General features: G+C 40.7%; 1 protein-coding gene across 1 annotated transcript; it reads right to left on the reverse strand.

Annotated features, from left to right (window-relative positions):
* Positions 1-189: 189 nt before the first annotated feature.
* Positions 190-22,406, reverse strand: LOC121718288 (cytochrome P450 3A30-like). Its single transcript, XM_042103240.1, has 13 exons — positions 22,230-22,406; positions 12,060-12,153; positions 9,442-9,494; positions 8,707-8,806; positions 8,459-8,572; positions 7,703-7,791; positions 7,154-7,302; positions 6,701-6,828; positions 4,595-4,676; positions 2,825-2,985; positions 1,166-1,392; positions 798-960; positions 190-433 (listed from the first exon to the last, which is right to left on the reverse strand). Exons 1-13 carry the CDS (start codon positions 22,397-22,399, stop codon positions 329-331), a joined length of 1,635 nt encoding a protein of 544 aa, XP_041959174.1. The 5' UTR covers positions 22,400-22,406; the 3' UTR covers positions 190-328.
* Positions 22,407-23,681: the final 1,275 nt, after the last annotated feature.

Genomic DNA, 23,681 nt, shown 5'->3' on the forward strand with positions numbered 1-23,681 from the left:
AAATAGGGGGGTTAAGTGTAAAGATTTTTAATATCTCAAAAAGTATATATTTACAAAAATGAATAAGAAATTGCTCAAGTGTCCTTTTCAAGACCTACATTACAAAGTTTGAACGAAGTGTCTACGTTAAACGGTTGAAGCTGAATTAGACGCAGAAATTTTGGTTAGGAGAATAAGAAGAAGAAGAAGAAGACTTCAGATAACAAAGTAATAATAAAAAGAAGAAGAAGACTTCGGATAACAGAACAGTGCATTTTCATGCACTGTAATTAAATCAATATTTTCTGTATGTGTGGATCATATACTGGGATTCAGCGTTTGTGGACACTCAGCCTTGGGGAGTCAGTTGTGCTCCAGCTGACCGATGAGACAGTTGCAACTTGATGGGTCTCTTGGGTCCCAAAAAGCCTGTGATGCCCAACTCCATTGGTATCTAACGGGGAAGATTGGGAGAAATCATTTATTTGTTATTTCAGATTGATGCCCTCATTCAGAGACCCGCCATGGAGAGACTCCATGCCCACTGTTACAGGCTATAAACCATTTTGTTGCTAATGCAAACAACGGCCAAGTTCAAAACTCCTTCAATTAATGTAATTATGGACCCAAACAAAAGTTTAAACCATGAATAGATGATGATAGGTTGTTTCAACTCCGGATCTTTCCTTTACAGTAAGTAACTTCAGGTGGAATTACCATTGGCAACACAAGATGTTCTGGGGACAAGGGAATGACCAGATGTCTGTACATGGTTAAGAAGACAGGTGTGTGTACAGAGGCAGGTGTTCCTCTCTCACCTCGGTCTCGGCACAGGTGCTGATGGTGAATCTCTGCAGCAGCTCCACGATGGCCAACTTCATGCTGATGAGAGCGAAGCGCATCCCGATGCAGTTCCTGGGGCCGAGTCCGAACGGCATGTAGGTGTACTGGTCAATGCTCTCCTTGTTCTCCTTACTGAACCTGCATGAGGGAGAGACATGAGACAGTGGCAAAATACATGTGAAGAAAAAACAAATATTGGGAAAACATTTTCCAAAATGCAGGTTTTCCCCAGATACTGTTAAAAGTTTAAGTGAACTGAAAATATTAATTAAGAATTCTATTACCCTCTATAATCTCTTTTTAGACAAGTCAATTCAATAATTGAGCTCTCTCTCTCCCTCACCTCTCTGGGTTGAAGGTCTCGGGGTCGGTCCAGATTTCCGGGTCTCTGTGAAGAGCGTAGGTGGGCACCATGACAATGGCACCCTTAGGGATGATGACACCGCCGACGTCCACGGTCTTCTTGCAGACTCTATCAATTCGAGGAACAGGTGGGTACAGACGCAACGACTCATTTATCACACAGTCCAGATACTCCATCTGCATCAGGGCTTCATACTGGACTTCAGCCTGGACAGAGATGGGAGCGGTTCTCACAATCCGACCAAAACGTTTGTCATATTCCACACACACACATACACACACAGACACACAAATACACACACACAAATACTATGTAACCAGGGCTAAACCCCAGAACACAAGGTGTCAGCAGTTTGAAGGAGGATAGAGACCTGCAGACTATTGTGGAAGCTCCCAGGCAACTTTATTATAGCAACGTTTCGACACGTGAGGGTCTTCTTCAGACTTCAGGCTCTTCAAACAAGTGTGCACAAGCAACAGTAAAAGAAAGCACAGGTAGGCTTATCTGATCATCAGCTGGTTCAACAATTGGAAGATCGAACCACCTTGCTAACCCAATTCCCATCTGACACACATCTAAACTACATACAAACCAATTGACACACATTTAGATAGAAAACTAGGTCCTACCCACAAACATAGTCCCAACAGAAAACAACACATCAAAAACACATACAATCACCCCCCACAGACATATAAACAAACAAACAAAAGCAGACTGAAAACAACACAAAAAAAAACTAAATTATTTCAATAGAGGAAAAAGGGATGACGTTCAGGTCAGACAGAACTACAAAAAAGGCTTAAAGGTCAAAGTCTAAGTTAAGAACCCTAGGTGATAATGTGTTAAGAATAAAAATGTAATATGCTTCTCTTTTTAAAAGAATGTTATTGATATCACCTGTTCAGTGCCAAAGTGGGTTATGACTGAATGTGTTGAAATGTAAAGCTTTTGATCATTAGTGCGAATACTGCTCCTGTGCTCTGAAATTCTTGTTTTTAAACACCATGTGGTTTTTCCTATATATGCTAAGCCACAGGGACACTTGAGCATATAAATAACATTTCTGGTGGTTCAAGAAATAGTGCCTTTTCTGTCAATTTCTTTTGCCAGAATGTGGATGGGTGAAAAAATTACAAAAATGTCTACTGTTTTTTTTTATTTAGGTGGTCCGTGATTTTTTTTTTGTTATTGGTTAAGTGGTTCTTGGTCTGAAAAAAAAAAGAAACGCTGTTATACACTGAACATTTTCTCACCCATTAATTTCTAATAGCCAGTCATTTTTGACTGGGAATACACATGGGTGTTCTTAAGTTAAATAAAACACTCAAATTGTTATGAAAATGATCAAATTTTGTTTTGTGTGTTAAGATGCCCTGTGTTGAAGAAGCCCTATGCAGGTCTGGTTATTCCTTCGCTGTTTTATTACGCACCTGTGATACCCACCCCGCATACACAGGTAATTGTAATTAGTTGTGATCCTGACCTGACCACAACTACATCAACTGAAATGCAAAATAACCCCTATTAAGCCTAGTAACCTGTTTTCAATCAATTACAAATGATTCCACCATTGTGAAATATTTTAAAATGGTATAGAAATATAATATCTCCCAGGCCCATAAACAGAAAGGTGACCTTGTCTGGGAAGACTTCATCAATCTCATCGTGGAGCTTCTTCAGGGTATCTGGGTTTGTGGCCAAATTGTAGAACAGGAAATTCATAGTGGAACTGCTGGTCTCGTAGGCGCCAAAGATAAAGATCATCGCTTGAGACAGAATCTCGTGATCACTCAGTCCTAGATGAAAGACATACAGCAGATTGTAGTGAGCTGAGTAACAGCTGTGCACCCATATGCAACAGTTTTATTTAATAAATAAGATCAAACTGACAACCTTTTTATTTATTTATTTGGTTGATAGGGACAACGCTCATAAATTGACTGACAGGATGCTATAAATAATAAGGAGTTAGCTGTGTGTGTTAAGTTTAATCCGTTGTTCAATCGCCGGTTCAAATTTTTGCAAGTTACACATTTTAGACCTGCTCAAAGGTTCTTGAAAATAAATTAACTGTAAGCACTTGGATAACAGAGATTAAACATGTCTGTAGTCATAGAAGATGTGGGGAGTATTTTTTTTATTTCTTTTACATTTAGGGAAGTGCCTTTGGACAAACTGTATTCTCTTATAGAGCATCTCAAACCTAGCCTAGAAATCTAGACGCACCCTAGCGGCAGCAAATTTAATTTAACTAGAGTTTAATAACACATGTATATACTCGAAAACTTAACTACAGGTTAATAACACATGTATACCGAGTTTGTCCGTTCTCTGGGATACGTATTCATGCTAATGCTAAAACAGTCACGTGACAGTTCAGCTCGCGTTGCTCCAGTGCAACGTCGTGCAACTGAATTGTCCTTTAAGCTTTTTTTAAGTTGGCAAAAGTTTGAACTAGCCAACTAGCTCCGCTGGTGGGAAAACGCATGGGACTCATGAGTTGTAGCGCTATCCTATTGCGTGCAGAGGGAATTTGAAAGACAACCGATTATCCCGCCCCTCGGACTGAGCACTGCGAATGGTGAGTCCCCATACCCTACATTTTAATGTCGTCAGGCTCTCAAACCTAGCCTGGCGGGCCATCCTATATCATTGAAATGTATAGTCTGGAATCGACCCATTCACCTCGCTTAATCCAAGGGGCGGGCAGAGAATTGTCTTTCAAACTGCCTAGGCATGCAATAGGCCAGCGCTACGACCATATCCGTATCCGGTCGGCAAAACGGCAAATACATCCTTCTTCGAAAGGAATGACTTAAGTGCATTGTGTTGCTCAACTTTCAAAGAAAAGCACAAGTCCAACTCCTCCAAAGTTGACGCCAACGCCGATTCAAACAACCGCTCTTCGTTCGCCATAGCCACCTTCCTTGTTGTTCACCGTCGCAGGACTGTCGTCATCCTGTTAAGCTCGCCTTAAGACTCTCTAACAAAATAGAGCGCTGTGATTAGATGACGTCCACGGCGTCAGCCAATAGAAATCCCTATGGTTTGCTACTACACTTACAGGCTGAGCAAATTAATTTGCTGCCGCTAGGGTGCGTCTAGATTTCTAGGCTTAAACCTGGAATACAATACCAAGTGCAAAATGTGAACTGTCAAACCTTACCTCATTTACCGAACACCTAAAAACATGGTTACTGGAAAATCAAAACTGCTGTCATAACTGCGTGATTTGTACATTGATTGTTTGTTTGCAATTGTTTTGATGTACTGAAAGTATTATTATTTATTAGGGACCGTCAACCTGCCCAAAGGACTAAAGATGGAAATTAGCCACTGGCTATATAATCTTATACTTCTTTCATGTTTATAAGTGCTGTCTATGTGCTGACATGTCAGAAATACCTTTGTGAGCGCTATCTCCGGCTCCATTTTCTTTCTGAGGAGCCTGGGAGTCCACCATCAGTTGTAATAAGTCCACTCGATTCTGCAAACATGAGAAGATATGCAGGTTCAATGATGAACTTTACCTTCAGGAAGATGGAATAATAGAGCAGGAATGTGGATGAGTACAATAATGATGGGAGACTTGGATTTGCCCAGTGGGGGTGGGCCACATGGAATCGTCAGAGAATATGACAATGGAAAGGGACTGTGTGAAATCTGTAGTAGTAGGATGGTAGGCTTATTGTTATTGTTGTTATGGAGACTATTAGTATTCTTATTATTACTGTCTTTAATCATTTTGACTGTTGTTATTGTTGCCCATCTTATTATTCTAAATGTGTGGGGTTTTTTTGGTGGAGGGAGCTAAAAAGCATCCTGTTGGCTCTGGCATATGAGCACACACACATTTGATTTCTTTATTTGAATCCGCCAATAGAAGTTCGTACAGAAAGGATTCAAATATTCTCAGAGATGACACAGCTTTGACATTCAAGGGTCCATAAAGCATCGCTTATGCCGCACAGCAAGGCTGCCCATCACAGCTGATATGGAGCAGAAATTTGCCAGCTGTAAAGACTTTCCTTTTGATAGCCCTGCCAGTCTTAGTCCACTGACACTCATGTCCTAGGCTGCCAAATATCAATGCCACAAACTTACATGCATAGTCTAGGTCACTAATCTTTGCAAGGAGGGGTTGGTATTTAGTCATTTTTACAAAAAAGGCTATGTCCATATACAGATCATAAACACAACCTATTTCAAGGATTAGCACCTCCTTTATATCTGTATCTATGAACACAACATCAGGGGTGTTAGGGATGTTACAAAACACATCATCGGAGCTGCTGAACCCATATGGTATTAGGCGTGAGTGTTTGTACATATTTTATCAAGGCATATTTTTTGGAAAAATGTCTTGAACAGAACTGGCAATGAGATCAACAATACGGTCATGACGTGCTGTGTATAGTCCTTTGTACATATTACAACCATTTACTATATGAGCAACTGATTCAAGGTGATCAGAGTTTGAATGCATTATACAGTGTGGAAAGTGATTTTCAGGGTACCATAATGCTAGGTTGTATCTGGTTGGTAGCACCTGTAGTCTGGCCTTAACAGTGAAAAAAGGAATGTCCTACCCTATTGCAGTATTTCTGTACATAGAATGAGAAGTGGTCAGCAAAGTAAAGACATGCCAACTTTCCCTGCATTCTTAGTCCAGTCCAGAGTTGTTTTGTGTCCATCTGTTTTATGTTCAGTAAGAATCTGCTTGCTGTTGTGCTCTGTAGTGTGTGTTGTGTCTCATTGTGACGGACCGTAGCCTTCACAGTAACAGATGGGTTTGTGACCACTGCGTCAGATACCTCTGGTGCAGTGTGTGAGTTGCTTTGTGTCCACTGTAATTTAACTGCCATTCTGTTGCAGAGGTCATTTAGGTCCGGCCAGTCTGAGCGAACTTGAAACCTGCGGCTCAGTATGGTATGTTCAGTTTATCATTGCTTTTCCTCCTGAAGCCTAGGAAGCTGTCTTGGTTGCCTGTGGACAGAGGGACCTTTCTCTTCCTGAGGTCCAATAGGTGGGAAGCTCTGGCTAGCTCTCTGGCTAGCAGCATTGTCGTTGTTGAGCATGCTGATGTGGTGTGTTAGTCTTGTGGTGGAATAAGTCTATTCCACATTTGGGACCCCCAGATGTGAGGAAGATTACGGTATGTCCCTGGTGGAATGAGAGTTCAGTCCTAGCCATTTCCTGACGGCCTCAAATGTTTTATTATTTATGTCCCGTAGGACATTTTGTGGGACATGAATATTTGCAAAGAGGTGTCATATCTTTGCCATGGCACACACCCACAAACATGTGCTACAGCTACACAGGCTACCAGGATCCATTCTTTATTGACACACACACACACGCACACACACACACACACAAATAATCCATGTGCTACAGCTACAGACTACCAGGATCCATTCTTTATTGACACACACACACACGCACACACACACACACACAAATAATCCATGTGCTACAGCTACAGACTACCAGGATCCATTTATTACTGACCTGGTGAGAGTTGGCTTCCCTCTGAGACTTAATGGTCTGCAGTGCAGCATAGAAGTAGTCCGTCACAGACGCGGGGAAGAAGGAAATATTAATTTTCTCTAAGATGGGCGCCATGAAGGGGAAGAAAGCTGAAGGTAGTTTGAAGCAGAGAGACAGAGAAGGGGGCAAAATTAAGTCTACATGAAGAAAATCGGTTTTAAAATATAATTTCATTATGTATGGACCCTTTCAAGAGAGTTCCATTATCAGCATCATAGTTGGGCCCACAAGACTTCCTTTTTAACATTCCATATGTTATCTTAATGCAGAGGAAGTAGATTGGGGCCCAAATATTGTTTTTGTTTACCTTGTTGAAAGGGTCCATAAACTCACTTAACAGTCATATTCCTTTTCACATATACACACTTGTCATCCATTTGCATGCTACTAACACTGTATGTGGCACTACATTACCAATAATCAGCATGACTGGAAACAAATGGTCAAACTTCAACATTTTCTTGATGTTGGTGACAAAGGGGTCTTTGGGGTTGTTGAGGGAGTCGATGTCCACGCTGAAAGCAGTGCTGGTCACCACGTCCATGCTGTAAGCGCCAAAGTACCTGGAAACAGAAGAGGCTTTGCTCTCATACTCTTCTCTCTCCTCCATCTCCTCCTAATTTGTCTTTCTCTATGTGTTTCTTTTTCCATCATTTCCTCCATGTCTCTTTCTCGCTCACCAGTCCTTCTCCTCTGGAACTATATATTATATACCGGTAGATCTGACAAAACTATGCAGTGGTGGTGGTATATAGTTAGATATTTGCAGTGGTGGTGGTATATCCTTAAATATGAAATAGACCCCTCAAAATACATATTGGTATAGTCTGTTACAAGCTAAATGGTATTTCATAAATAATGTGAGGACTTCCAACAGAATCTTCGCCTGATAATAATCTGGAAGATTTTGTTTTGTATTCTGGGACTATGTTTTCCACCCTGATAGTTCACAGAAGCGCTCACTCTTTAGTGTCAGATGGCCTGCCCAGGTCTGCATCCTTCTTCATGCTGTTCACCAGGTTGTGTGAGTGGGTCTTCATGATCCCAAACATCTGATGCAGCAAAAACAGACAGGATTTTGTTGCCTGATGCTGTATGTATGTATGTATGTATGTATGTATTTATGTGTGTGTGTGTGTGTGTGTGTGTATGTATGTATGTATGTATGTATGTATGTATGCATGCATGTATGTATGTATGTATGCATGAATGTATATGTGAATGTATTTATTCACCATCAGATTCATGTACAATGTTCATTGTACAATACATACATTGTTCTATGTAATGCTGGTCATATGAAACGCTTTTCAGTTACTGTTTATTATGTTGTGTGCTCTATAATTTCAAAACTATTTAGAGACAATTTCAGTGCAACCAAAAAAGTGTGGAAACTGCAGAACCATGGCTATTAAAAAAATGGATGAGATCATGCAGAATTTTTGTTGTTGTTTTTTTTCCACTTAGACAGCACATCAGTTACATAAATGACAACTCATTAAGTGGCATACAGATGTAAAAAGTCATCAGATGATGAGATTGCCCTCATCTTTCTATCATACATAGGCTGTCCAGGTTGCACAGGAAGACTGTGTGTGTGTGTGTGTGTGTGTGTGTGTGTGTGTGTGTGTGTGTGTGTGTGTGTGTGTGTGTGTGTGTGTGTGTGTGTGTGTGTGTGTGTGTGTGTGTGTGTGTGTCTGATAAGAAGGAGATACACACCTCCTTCAGACGGCCACTGGTGAAAAATGGAGACAGTACACTACGGATCCTTCTCCAGTCTTCATCCTCGGCTATGGACACAGCGTCATACAGCTCCCCATTGAGGCCGAAATTCTGTAACAAAGCACACTCAGATTTAGACCCACTTTATTCAATACTTGCATTAAAACTAAAATGTCCTTTGTTTACTTATTTTTGCATAAGTGCATAAGATATTGTGTGCATATGAGATGTGTTTTCAGCTGTACCCGTCTGTTGGTGAAATATGAGTAGCACTCCTTGACCAGGATACTTTTGATCAACTCTGTGTCCATGATGCAGAACATAACCTGCCGACCCTCAAAAATTCTAGAGACGGCACACAACTTTCAAAATTATATTTAATACACCTACAAGACATTGATTACACGTATTATTGTATTGTATGTACTGTATTACTGAGTTATTATGCATTGACTCTATTCCTACCCCCTGGTTTACAAAAAGAGAATTTATAAAGTTTATAAAGTTTACAAAGTAAGCATTTCACTGGAGCTGTTACTGCGAATTAGACATGTTAGAACTGGAAAAACATAACAAAAGTAGGCCACAGACCATGGTCATTTTGTTCAACTTCACATTCCATGTGAACTGAAGTCATAATTACAAGGTGACCTGACGTCCTTGAACTTTGAACTTCATAAAGCCATGTGGACGTTAATGCGATAAGACAAGAGCAGGTGTAACTGTGCTCAACAACTCTACCACTGGCCATTCATTTCTAATTGGGTCAGTCTTCAAATTAATGCCCGCTGTTTATTTTGCACATTGGTTAACTAGATTGATGTCAGGTGAAAGAAAAACACCAGTGGATCAAACTACTTGACACATTTTAATTACTATACAGTATGTCGGTTCATAAGTTATAACTTAAAACACTTTTATTATTCTTACTGGGACAGCTGGGTGTGTCTTGTGTACTGTATGATTAATGAATTCCTTACCCCCAGATCTTGCCATACTTCTGAAAACATTCCAAGTCAAAATGTTGGAATCCCTAAAGTAAGAGAACACTGGTGAACAAATGTCTCTCTCTCTCTCTCTCTCTCTCTGGAACATGCATTTGTGGGATGAGCAGCAGAGCTGAGTATGTGGGTTGTGCCCATGAAAAATTTGCCAAATCTTCTCTGCCATTGCATACCCCCAGGTGCTGCCAGGTGTTCCGCAAAACCAAGTTGCGGCATTATTTGGAGTGAGCCCTAGTACCATCTCCAAACTGAAGGCCAAATCTGTCTTCTACAGATTTGCAGTACGATATGGCCGACAATCCGGAACAGATTGCACGCAAGTCAAGTCAAGTTTATTTATATACAGTAGCACATACACAGAGGTCATTCAATGTGCTTTACATAAACAAAACCAAACAATAATAACTAGGGCTGTCAAAATAACTGATTAATTTTGATTAATTCATTTGAGAAAAATATAACTGATTAAAAAAAATGAGTGCAGATTAATCGATTCCGTATGACCTTTGACCCCGAGCCGTTTTAGACTGTAAAATGAAGGAGAGAGAACAAAATGTGCTGCCTGGATCATTGACTGGAACATTTACTTTTAAAAAACAGCCTGATGGTGTTAATAAAAATAAAGTGTTGGTTAAAATAAAGTTCTCTTTATTTTCAATGTCTGCAGCAAGGTATTTGCATATCACCGGAGTTCGTCAACTCTAAAGACGCACATCAATGCAAAAAAATAGTGTTGACATTGAGGGGAGTGTTCATTTATTTTCATTGTGTCCCCTAGGTTATATCTGTGGCCTGAAATGCCTTCTATGTAAAAAAAAAAACTTCTTCCCAAAGCACTTGTGAATTTATTTCCTCAGCATATTAGGTCATATCAGATTATTATGGCCATTATTTGAACAGTGAAAATAATAATAAAAGAGTTTTTGAACTTTAATGTCACTAATGCTGATTATTCAATGATTTGAATTTAAATATATAAAATAATTTCACAGCAAACATTATATATGTGATTAATTTAGATTAATTAATCACAGAGTATGTAATTAATCTGATTACATTTTTTAATCGATTGACAGCCCTAAAATAAAAGCATAGAAGGGCAATATAGTCAAAGAATAGTTCAGAAGGTAAAGATCATAATAAAAAGAAAACATAAAACACACAAGGTAAAATCATTGAAAAATAGAGAATGATTAAAAAGACAAAATAAAAGACACAAGGTAGAATAATTTTCAAGACAGATTCAGAAATGATAACTCGGTGCAGTTAGCAGAAAGCATCTGAGAACAGTTTGGTCTTAGGTCTAGATTTAAAACTGGCTACACTTGGGGCCTTTTTAATGTCATCCAAAAGTTGGTTCCAAAGCTGAGCCATATAGCAGCTAAAAGCTGCTTCATCATGTTTAGTTCTAACAGCAGGTTTTACTAACAGGTTTTTCCTCCGGAGACCTGAGAGGTCTGGAGGGTGTGTAATGCTGAAGCATAATCTCCGGTCTCATAGGGCTGCCAGGAGTCCTGCCATGACTGCCCTTCACAGTCAGGCCCATTTGTGCTGGTGTCGACAACACGTGCACTGGAACCTGAACATGTGGAGGAACGTTATGTATGGGATGGGATGCCATCCCACAGCAGTGTGTGACCAGCATGAGAAGGAGGTGCCAGGCTGTTGTGCCTGTGTATGGTTCTTCCACACACTACTGAGGCTCCAGTTTGTGAAATGAATAATATGTCTTGTTTCCTTAAACTGCAATCATCCAATCAACCAAACGAGTCAATGGCAGAATAAGCTGTTTGGCATTGGCAGAGAAGAGTTTTTCATGGGCGCAATCCACATACTCAGCGCTGCTGCTCAGATAGAGATAGATAGATAGATACTTTATTGATCCCCAAAGGAAAATTCACATCCCACAATTGCATGTTCATTACAAATGGGGCACCATTTGAAAGGGAACTAAACAGGCTTTCCAACAGTATAAGATTTATTGTCAAAAAGCATTGTTACCACAGAAAAATGATCTACCAAAAACAAATTTCCTTACTTTTTGTGCTAAGTTATATTAAAAAAAAATATATATATATATATATATATATATATATATATAAATAAACACATATATATATATATATATATATATATATATATATATATATATATATATATATATATATATATATATATATATATAAATAAATAAATAAATAAATAAACAAACACTTTATATATATATATATATATATATATATAGCAGGGAAAATAAGTATTGAACACCAACATTTTTTTCAGTAAGTATATTTCCAATGAGGCTATTTGCATGAAATTTTAACCAGATATTAGTATTAACTCAGATAACCCACCCGTATAAAAAAATCTAAAACATTAAAGTCCATAAGTAGAATTATGTGTAATAAAGTGGAATGACACAGGATGAGAGAGATATACATACATGTATATATTTTCCATTATTATTTTTTTTTTCTTTTCAGTTAGCCCCCATAGGGGTTCTGTAAAATTCCACACTGCCTTTTTCACTTCACAGTAGGTCTGCATCTAACCTGAGAGGTCACATTTAGGGTCAATACAGAAACCAGACCAACCTTTGCGTAGTTGAGCATATTCCCAAAAAACAGCACTGGTTTTGGACCAGGGACTCCCAACTTCTTGAAGATTCCATAAGGCCAGTATCCATACCTATGACAAAAACACATCACCACTTCTTTCCCAGTTTGTTCTAATGTTGGATAGCTTTTGGGGTTGCATTTCTATGATCAATACAAAGATCTTAAAGCGTAACTCTTGCCACAATGCATCCTAGGGTCTTTTTGTGAAAGTACCGAGTCAAAAAGTACAATTACGTCTGAGGCGCCACTTTTAAAGGGACACCAGGCAACGTTTTCGTGTTAATTAATCATCTTCGTAAGTCGGTATATGGTTAAATGACTCATTACGGGGCGAATGAAGGCTCTCTCGCCCGCCCCTACTGCCTGTAGGAAGAATATCCCACTTGCAAGTTCGGTGTATCCTACCCGCCGACCGAAGCAGGATCAGTTTACAGCACAGAGGAAGGCTAACGAAACGCTAGAGATTGTTGCAAACGTGTGTATAATGGCAGAGCCAGTGAAGAAGCAGCGAAAACCCTTGACGGAAGACTCAAAGAAAAGGAAATGAGCTTCAGACGGAGCGAGGGGGAGTTTCGTAGAGAAAAAGCATCAGGCTTGCCTGGTGTCCCTTTAAGCTTGTCCGTGTTGTCGTTTTCGAGTCAAATGGCCTTTTGAATGGTATAATAGTAGGGGCACTGCCATTTTGATGTAGGATCGTTAAAATCGCTATTTTTAAAACACTAAGAAGGCTCGACACAACATGAAACTTTGATAGAAGTATCATCAGTGTCTCTACACATGAACTCGAGCATTGAGAACATTGTTTGTATACACAGAGTTTACTAAAAGAAAGTTTTTTTTTTTTAAACATTTTCAGATCGGTATTTTAACTTGTACTTGAGTAATATTTCATCAACGTATTGGTACTTTTACTTGAGTACATTATTTTAGTACTTTTTCCACCTCTAGTAATTGCATAGTCAACTACACTAGACCCAAGAGCTGAGCAGCATGTGAACCAACCTAATGAGTCCCATTTCATCCACCATTCAGGAAATACAGGCCTAGGCCTCAACAAAGATGCACTAACTCCTTACCATATTTGTTGGTGACAGAGTAGGGGTTGTCTTGGGTTTGCTGTGATTTCCTAGTTCGGTGATGAAATAAATGCTTTCTTTTGCACTTACTTTGAACTATTTCATTTCATCGGTTCTGGCTTTGAAATCACCACAGAGCAGCACATTCCTCTGAGCCTGAAAATGGCTGCATTCTGTTGTCAGTTTGCTAAAAAAAAAAAAAAAAAAAAAAAAAAAAAACTCATCTTCACAGTATGGTGACTCTGTGGGTGGGGTGTAGATTGTACAAATGTACAGGTCACCTTCTTGACTTGACCCATTATTTAACCTTAACGATACGTGAGCGAGATCTCTTTTTACAATGGATAAAAAGGTGATAAGTATTCCCTAAACCAAATTATAACACCCTCTGAATCTGTCAAGTGTTTGATGTTTTTTTTTTTTTTTTAAGGATGGTAGAATAATTTTGTTTGTAGTCTGAGGGACAGTGTGTATCTATATCTGTTTTACACCAAGTTTCCAAAAGAAAAACAATATCACAGGTTTTGATGTTAAGCAAAAAGTCAGGATTAAGACTCTTTTCTCCAAATGCTAATGAATAAAGCCCTTGAATGTGCCAGGAGCTTATGGAAAAAGATTTAACCATGTGTCCATTTGTTTGGTTGCAGAGTAGTCTAAAGAAATGTTTAAGAGAAAGGGGGAGATATGTAGGCTACAAGAAGTGAACATTTGGTAAAGTGACATTTTAGCTCCGCATTCTTAAAGAGGCCCTATGCAACAATTTTAGCAAAAATGACCTTAATTATGCAGGTTGAGAGTCGTTCTGATGGTTCTACAACACTTTTTGGGTCGTTTGGTGGGTGCTTCGTCTCCTCCTAGTGCTTCTCTGCGGAAAAAACGAATATGCAACTTTCTGGTCGCAGTCGGTCGCGGTCCAAACACATCCGGATGTAACTCGGCGGAAATACATGAAAATGTAGTCAGATTGTAGTTTCTAAGAAGACTGCAAAACGGACTCCGACTTGGCTTTTTTGTTGTTGAAATTGTAAGTAGCCTACCCTTGGGTGAACTTCGTTTTTGTAATGTGATTTGATAGTCTCTTAAACAATGTGTTTGCTCGACCGTTTTATTGTGAGCCCTATGTGTTTAGCTTGGTTTATTGATGGCTAGCTCGCTAGCTAGTGGGGGTTTAGCGTAGCAGTCACTTGCTATCGAAGCTGCAGGGGGAGCTATGTCGGGAAAAATGCGAGCCCAAATCAGGCGAAAACCCAGAAACAGCGAAGGAATAACCAGACCTGCATAAGGCTTCTTTAACATATACATTTGAACATATAATATAATGTACATTTTTTTCCACTTTCCCTTTTTACCGTTTAGCTCAATTTCCTGAAGATGAGACGAAGAAGTTGTCTTACCTCTCCAATGTTTGTACAGACAGGGTGGTTTTTACCTTGGACTTTGAGAATGTCTGAGTAGGTTAGATGTTGCTGTGGGACTCCACAGCAGTGGCAGCTGTTTAGCAGAGTGTTGTCCTCACATGCGCAGGTGGTGTGGATGGCCCTTGGGTGAGGGCATAGTTCAGCATAGTGTGGTCCTCATATGCGCAGGTGGTGTGGATGGCCCTTGGGTGAGGACATAGTTCAGCATAATGTTGTCCTCAAATGCGCTGGTGGTGTGGATGGTCCTTGGGTGAGGGCATAGTTCAGCATAATGTTGTCCTCATATGCGCTGGTGGTGTGGATGGCCCTTGGGTGAGGGCATAATTCAGCTTGGCTGGGTCCTATGTTGTTGTTGTTGGGCTGCAGGGTTGTGTGCTCCTGGGTTGAGCCCGGCTGGGCTGTGTACTGCTAGCCTTGGTGTTGGGCCCCAGTGGTCGGGGCGGGTTTGATCGAAGGTCTGCTGGGATGAGTTTCGCTACGTTGGGCTCATTGGTCTGCCGATGAGTGGGCCGAACTCCATTGGAGTTGGGTTTCTGTTGTCTGTTGCGGGGTGGGGAATGATCCTCACACAGAGATGGATGATGGGCAATCATCTTGGTTGATCTTATTGATCAAGTCTTTGGGGAAGTTCTGTGGAGGAGTGATGAGATGATGATGTTTGCTGTCGGGAATTCTTCATGGGCCTTCTCTGCCACAATTTTTATGGACTCGGCCACTATCTTTCTCTTGATCTCAGGTTGTTTGTACCCATATGAATTATGATGTTTTGTGGGTACGAAAGAGTGGAGGGGCAGATTTTTTGGAGAGCAGATTCTGTGGTGGGCACCAAAATGTTGCCACTCTGTGGGTGAGAAACAGTTTTATGGGGTCAAGGAACCGTCCATTTAAATCCATGTGTACTGTATGGCTGTTTTTGTGGTTGGCTGATGTTTAGAAGGTGAGGTAGTCTCAGTCGAGGGAGTAGTGGGAGTTGGCAAGGGTTTAGTGGTTTCTGCAGTAGGTGTCGGCAAGGTGAGCAGATGAGGTAGTTTCCGCTGCGATAGTTGGCTTGTCTGCAGAGGAAGGCTGGGGCCGGGGTGTAGCTGGTGAGGACAGTTGGGTTGAGAAAGCAGGTAAAGTGGGCTTAATTTGAGAGTCACTGTCCATCAGCTGATTTTCCTCGAATTCAGCGATTTCCATCTCTACAAATTAGCCTGACGAGCCAGACCCACATTAAAATGTAGGGTCTGGGCACTCACCGTTCGCAGTGCTCAGTCAGAGGGGCGGGATAATCAGTTGTCTTTCAAATTCCCTCTGCACGCAATAGGACAGCGGCAGCGCTATGAGTCCCATGCGTTTCCAACCAGCGGAGCTAGTTGGCTAGTTCAAACGTTTGCCAACGTAATAAAAGCTTAACTCGCGTCACACTGTTCGCCAGCAGCAACATCCATCTTATTTGTTTTCAAGTAGCAGGGAATTCAAGCCAAACCGTTGCAACTCTGCCATCAATCATTATGTTAAGCCCACCTAACGACTCTATACACGATTTCATTGGCCTGATTAAGTTTCGATTTCTGGAGCTCACAAGCCAACGGAGAGTTGCTAGACTAGCCCGCTAGGGGCGCGTCTAGATTTCTAGGCTATCTACAAATGACAGGCACTCCTGGATCCTCTGCACGGACGCTGTCCTGGGTGTTTGAGGAGAGTGAGGCTACGTCTACACGAAACCAACGGGTGTATTTTTTCTCTTACCGCTTTCACACCGATTTTCACGATACCGGTAAAGAAAAAAACTTGCGCGCACACACAGAGGTGAAAGCGGCTAAAAGTGCTGTAGTGGATATGCCAGACCAGTCGATGGCGCCGTGACGGCCTTGCAGAGACTTCACATTTATTTCGAGTAGTAAACAAAACATTATTGTTAAAGCAGTGTGTTAAAGCAGTCGCATGAAATAAGGAGACTAGCCTACAGACAATTCGGTTTTCAATTCAACTGTTAAACTAATAAAGTTGACTGCTATGTGGAATCTGAAATGTTTTTACGTTTTGCATTAGGTCGGGTATAGAGTTACACTGGAGAACATGCGTTAGTCATAGGTTGTAGTAAGCTAGTGTTGTAGTAATGTTTAACTAAGTTAAGCTAACGGTGTGCTTCTAACCCACAAAAGGCTGATACCTTGTGCACATAAATCATGACATGTTTCATTAAAATTGCCGGCTTTGCCATCAACGCAGCAAAAGTTAGCCGGCGGCGGCTGTTGACTGAAGCCATTGTTACCGCACTGTTCATGGTCACCATGTGGGGGGATGGGTGCGATAGCCTGTGATGGTGGAGGTGAGTGTTGCACTGGGAGTGAGGGGAGAGGTGTAGGTTGGGCAGGCAAGCAAGCAAGAGCAGTGTTTGAGTCAGTAGGGGGTGGTGGACAGACCACTGCCATTGGAGTTGGAGCAGGGCAGTCAAACCTGTTGTAGAAGTGGTTCAACTGGTTTGCTCTGTCCAGATCTCCCTAGGCTATGTTGCTGCCTGGGCTAACATGTCACTACAGATGCACAGAGGCTAGACTACAATCAAAATGATAAAAACATAAGTAGCCTAGGCTAGGACTACCATCAAGGCCTACTGAGGAGTAAAATAGCCAATATCCTTAATGGTAAGCGACCTACTGATTTAGTCTGACAAAACGTTTTGCTTGACTAGCTGGCTGGCTGCTACACAAGATCACAACATTGACGCCAAATTGCATCTAAACTTACTTGAACACGAAATAGTCATATTTTCCATTAATAACCCAAGACAGCATCCAAAAATGTGTTAAAAAGCTGTGGTCTTCCCTAGCGTTAATGGGCACCAGAAAAACCTTTTCCCCAGTGAAAATGTCATCATTCCGCATCATTCACATCACGTCATGTGAGTCAGAGGTCGGAAACTGGGGAGAGGGAGTTAAGTCATTTTGTCGTTTATTAAACATCATAGTAATTTATTTTGTCAGTCATTATGCTAATGTTAATGAATAGGAAGGAAATTTAAACCATAGCCGCGATATCTGCTGTGAGTCACATCAGCTGGTGTGTCCAGGCTCATCTTTTCGAGCTCCTCCCAGCTGACTCTGGTAGATCACGTGGACAGTCAGGCACAAGCGATTATTTAATAAATAAATGTTAATTACGAATAATAATAAAAAGGTTCTACCTAATGTGACTATTTTTTTCATAGACTGTCAAAAAAACGTGTTTTTCCCGTTGTATTATCCATAAACAATTATAAGTATATGTAACGGATGCCAGCTAGCTTAGCTATGCTTGTGGAACGTTGGTAAACCTCACTCCCTGACGCCTCAAGATTGCTGCTGGCATGCGAGCCAGTAGCCTGGGCTACTGTAATTGTTAGCACGCTCGCCCCCGATCCGAGGTGCTGCTGTTCGCAGGTTCGAGTCCGGCGTGTGCAGGGCTGAATCGCGCAGGTTCAACACAACGCAGGTTACATATATATCAAGTCATGTTTTTTCTTTCCCCTGTCATGATTTATGTGCACAGTGTAGCCTATCAGCCTTTTGTGGCTAAGTTAGAAGCACACCGTTAGCTTAACTTAGTTAAACATAGCTTGCATACTGCATGTTTTCACCAGTGGTGCTCAGACCTAATGCAATGCGTAAGCATTTGAAATTTCACATAGCAGTCACATACCTTGAAAATGAACTTTATTAGTTTAACAGTTGAATTGAAAACCGAACTGTCTGTAGTCTCCTTATTTCATGCGACTGCTTAACAAACTGTTTCAACAATGTTTTCTTCTACGCGTTTTACGTGAATTAAACGTGAAGCCTCTGCACGGCCCGGCACCATCGACTGGTCTGGCATATCACTACAGCATTTAGCCACTTTCACCTCTGTGTGTGCATGCAAGTTTTTTCTTTACCGGTATCGTTAAAGGTGTGAAAGCGGTAAGAGAAAATTCAGCCAGCGGTTTCGTGTAGACGTTGTCAGACTCGCCCAGTTAGGGGCTCGTCATCACTTTTGTCGTCACGTTGTAGTTCGTGTGGCCTTTCATGTCCAACAGTTTTAATGTGAACTTGGGAATTTGCCATTTTTTTCAGTTGAAAGCTGCATATCTTTCTTTCACAAGCCTCTTACACTAGGCCTATATTTTAAGCAAACAGTTGTTTATTTAGTGTTAGAGAGCGTATGTTTTAACCTTTGTTGTGGTATCCATGCTGTTTGTCACACATTCCGATGGCAAAGCACATGAACACTTGCTGTGGGAACAACAAAGAGATCACGGGGGAGGTCCTTGTCATTCCCAGATGCCATGAATGTGTAACCTGCGTTGTGTTAAACCTGCGTGATTCAGCCCTGCACACGCGAACCCGCGAACAGCAGCACCTCGGATCGGGAGGCGAGAGCGCTAACAATTGAGCCAATAGCCCAGGCTACTGGCTCGCATGCCAGCAGCACTCTTGAGGCGTCGGGGAGTGAGGTTTACCAACGTTCCACAAGCACAGCTACGCTAGCTGGCATCCGTTACAAATGCACCATCCTACTTTCTCTGGCATCATTTTTAGTTTTAAAGAACGCTTTAGCAATTGGCGTCTGGGCACGTGCGCACGACATCCTCCGTTCATAAATATTCACGCTAAACTCCGCCCTGGGAACTCAGAATCTCAGAAACCATATATCTGGTAACACACATGCGTCTTCAGCTGTTGAAAACATTCGGGGCTTAGCCCATAGAGTCTAAACGGTTCTCATAATTCCCATTTTGCCTACTCTTCCTGGTCATTTTCAATATCCGGGTATTTCTCAGATTTCGGGCCTATTTGGGTTACTGAAATTTTGAAAAATAAAATTCATAATTTGACTAATTGGTAAGCTTCAAATTATCAGTCATTTTGATAGGAGTACCCTTGTGAGCTTGGTTGAGACCATAAGGGAATTTATGATTTTTTGTCATTTTTCAGGTAAATGTCATTACCATCACATCATCTAATATGTACATTTTAAAGATGACATGATCAATCAATGATCAATTATGGTTTCACATGAAGTCTATTTTATCTTGAACTTATTAGAATTGTTGAATTGTACTTACAACATGAATTATAATCGTTTAAGTATCTTATTTTTTTTATTTTTTCACTCGACCCTGGCTTGGAACTTAATTTATTTGAAATGAATGCCATATATCATATCATTTTAATCCAGTGGCAATTTAGACTGTCCAATATTGTCAAAATATCAAATTAATGTAATTTATTGCAATTTATACATAATCTATTGGCAAAAATATGCATGGTGTTGGTGATGACATTGCAGTTCTGGTAATGACATTTGTTGTGGTAATGATCATAATCTATTGCCATTAAATATTTATAATTTAGAAACCCAAGTTGAATTGGCTTTATGAAAAAAAAAATCATATTTCTTTTTTGATGAAAAAACAGTAGCAAAGTGCCTTTATGTAGAGTGTATTGGTAATGACAGCTAAACTATAGGACAAGTATACATTAAACAAAATAAAGTAGGAAATGCATATGCATAATGTGTGCATGCAGTTCATTAGTTCAGATAACATTTAATTCATATGCATGATTTTTTAAATTAATTTTTGATAAATAATGTTTGAGATATGGCACAACATGTGAAAACTCTGGTTGCGGACAACACCAAAACACAGATATTGTATATAAAACACCAATAAAATGTGTCTAAATTATGAGTAGGAGCAACCATTAAAAAGTCTAGACTTGTTTTTCCTTTATACTAATTAGTGATGCTAAACATTATTAGATGTAATGTGTTTTTAATAGAATTACACCCTGTGGACAGAAATAGGTCCAAGGCCGGAGTGGGGCCACTTTTCAGCCCGGGAGTTTCAGGGCCAAGACCGGCCCACTTTTTTAGTGGTGGTAGAAAATTGGATAAATAAGGCAACATTTCAGCTCTTATCCTGTAGTTTTTATTATAGGCTACCAATATTCCACTATTCCACAAGGATAGGTTGATAAGTTAACAAAAACAGGAAGGAAGAAATAAAGCATTTGAAATGTATCCCACAATTCCACTAAGAGGCATATTGAACCATAGACATAATATACATAGACACCGCATCGACCGCTGCTCCCTACTAGCGCTGACGAGATTTGGAGCCGCCATCTTGGACCGGTCATCCACTCCACTCAGTGTAATCTGTTTGGCCGGTGCAATGAGCTGTCAGCACACTTAATTAATCATATCTCACTGAATACCGAACAGATTTTCACGCGGTTTTTTTTGCTGCAAAGGTCATACATGTAGCTATGATACAGGCCACATTGTTCGAAAATACAAAATACAACCAATAGTACGGTAATGTTAAATCTTACTTGTGAAAAGTAAATCCCCCGAGTATGGTCCGCCGATTTGAGCAGGAACATGCTGCACAGTGCTGTCATCTTGTGTTTTCTGCTGCAACGCAATGAGGAGTATGACCGGTCCAAGATGGCGGCCGCATTTCTTGTTTCCAGCAGCCAATGCGGCGTCTATGTATATTATGTCTATGTATTGAACTACTGTATTGTTTACATGTTTTTTTTTCTGCATGAGTCAGCTATCATGTTGTTGTTTGGTGATTTGCTCCTTTTCTACAGTCACTTCTGAGCAAACAAGACATATACGTTGATCATGTAGCCTCATGTATTGGAAGTTTGGCACATTTGGCAGCATTTTCTTCCAATACTTTTCGTCTTTTTTTCCTGGCCTTTTCAGTCCCTCTTGGCGTCTTTCTACCATCCATCCTCCCTGACGCTTATCACTACGGTAGGGCCGGCCCGCCTGGTAGGCTATCTGAGAAAACTTTTTAGGAAAGACGGGCTATATGGACCCAACCAGTTAACTTTTCTTGGGAGGGGAGAACAACCCATGCAGAGGCTGCGGTGTTAGGCATAGAATGCGAACGTGTGTAGGCAACTTTAAGAGAAGATAGATTAACGTGACAAATGTCAATATTTTTCCCTCGACCGGCCCAAAAGTGAAGCGGCCCATCGGGAATTCTCCCGATTACCCACTCCGGGCCTGAATAGGCCTGAATTCTGGAAAATACCCTCACCGATTCTAACCTCAATTTTGACAATTAAAATGACATGTTGCTATCTTGACATTTATAGCAAGATGCATCATATGGTTACTCACTAATTCGATTCTACAAAGGCAAGTCAGCACTGTTTGGCCAGCTCCAAACTGTAGGCGAGTGCCTGAACTTGTGGCCTAAATGACTGACTGTGTGTCTGTCTCTCTCTCTCGCGTTCTCGCCTACTTTCCAAATTATGTGTAAGGTAACGTTCAAGTTAGATCTGCTGCATGAAGGAGAGTGAGAGGAAACCCGTGTCCTGCTTTTATATTTGATAAATAGGCCCATCTCATCTCACAGTTTCAATGCACGATCCGAATAATGGTTTTATATTTGTTAGTCAACTTTGCAAAATACATTCGGGGCTACACTCAAAACATTCGGGGCTGAAGCCCCGGCAAAATCGGCTGGCGACGCCCCTAACACCGGACGTTTTCCGAGAGTGGAAATTCTCCCATACATCCTCTGCTATGCTTTTAAACGAAAGTTTGACTGGGGTAGGCCTACATTCACAGAAACACCCTAGGTTGCATTTTGGCAAGAGTTACGGTTTAAGAATGTATCAACTTACACCAAGAACAGTCCCAGGAACAACAGGAGCAGCGTCCATGTCTGTGTTGATAAACATGACAGGTATCTCAACATCTTTGAAGCCTCAAGAGCAGGCTTTCCTAGACTGAGTTCACTGGTTTGTGGAATAGTGATTACCCGTGGAGCCCCTGGCTGCTTCGAGGAGTGCATGGAAGACATGAACCAATTAATTAGTTTTGTGATAATCATGTGACCAGCGACGTCCGAAGCGATCGTTTCACACACAGTGACTGCTGTTATTATCATCGCCACCTACTGGTTGTGTTCCTATAGTTTAGCGGAGTGGATGGGATTTTTTTTTTAGAAAAAATATATCTCGGTGCACATTGGGAACTTAATTTAATGTCTTCCATATGCTTTGCACTGGGGTACCTCTATTGCTTCTAGTGGTCATACCTTATTTTTACGATCAGCTGATTTTTTTTTTTGAGGTTTTTTTTTATTAAAACATGTTTTTGTTGTTGTATTTATTTATTTAGTTTTATTTATGTTTTTATGCAACTGTAGTTTGTTATCACCATGTTACAATAACGAACAGTTGCATGTGACGTCACCGGTTTGGGCGCTTCATCTCTCTGATCAAAAAGGCAATTTGCTTGACTGGCTTAACATAATATATTATTTTTGTAATAACGGACCGCGATGTAAACCGCGTAGTGATTACCTTTATAACAGGATAACTTGTGTTGTGCGCCTCCTACTCACATGAAGAGCTGGCAGCAGTTAGTGTCAATGCTAACCAGGCTAATAAACAAACCATGCTACCATGAGTAACGTCGAAGGGTAAAGTCACGTGACTTCTTTTGTAGTCCAAATTCAAAAAAAGGGCCTGACATTTTCACAGTTAAAGAAAAATATTTTTGGTGGATAACTTAACACTGATTTGGCTTCACAATATTTTTTTTAAGAATAGGTCTATGGAACTCAAAGGAAATATCACAAACTTATCCGACCATGTTAATCAACTCACCAGCGAAAATCGGATCATGAAAGAAACAATCCTAGACCTCCAGTGCCGCAGCATGCGCGATAACCTCATTTTTTCCGGAATTCCCCTGCCAACTTCTAAAGATACACCCGACGACCCAGAGAAAGCAGTTAAAGAATTCTTGCAGTCATCTCTCAAACTACCGCCAGAAACAGTTGACAAGATTACCTTCCACTGTGTACACCGTCTCACTTCCAAAGACAATAAAAAACCTCCTCCAATTATCGCCAAGTTCGAACACTTCAAACACAAAGAACTCATCAAAAGCAAAGGAAAAGAACTGAAAGGCACTTCATTCGGACTAAACGACCAATTCCCACAAGTAATACAGGAAAGAAGAAGAGCCCTCTTGCCCATAATGAAACAACTCAGGCAAGAGGGCAAACGAGCAGCACTGTCAGTCGATAAACTGTATGTCAATGGAACTCTGTATCGCAACCCCAA

The sequence above is a fragment of the Alosa sapidissima genome, chromosome 9, assembly GCF_018492685.1.
Source record: "Alosa sapidissima isolate fAloSap1 chromosome 9, fAloSap1.pri, whole genome shotgun sequence".
In the NCBI taxonomy this organism is placed as follows: domain Eukaryota; kingdom Metazoa; phylum Chordata; class Actinopteri; order Clupeiformes; family Clupeidae; genus Alosa; species Alosa sapidissima.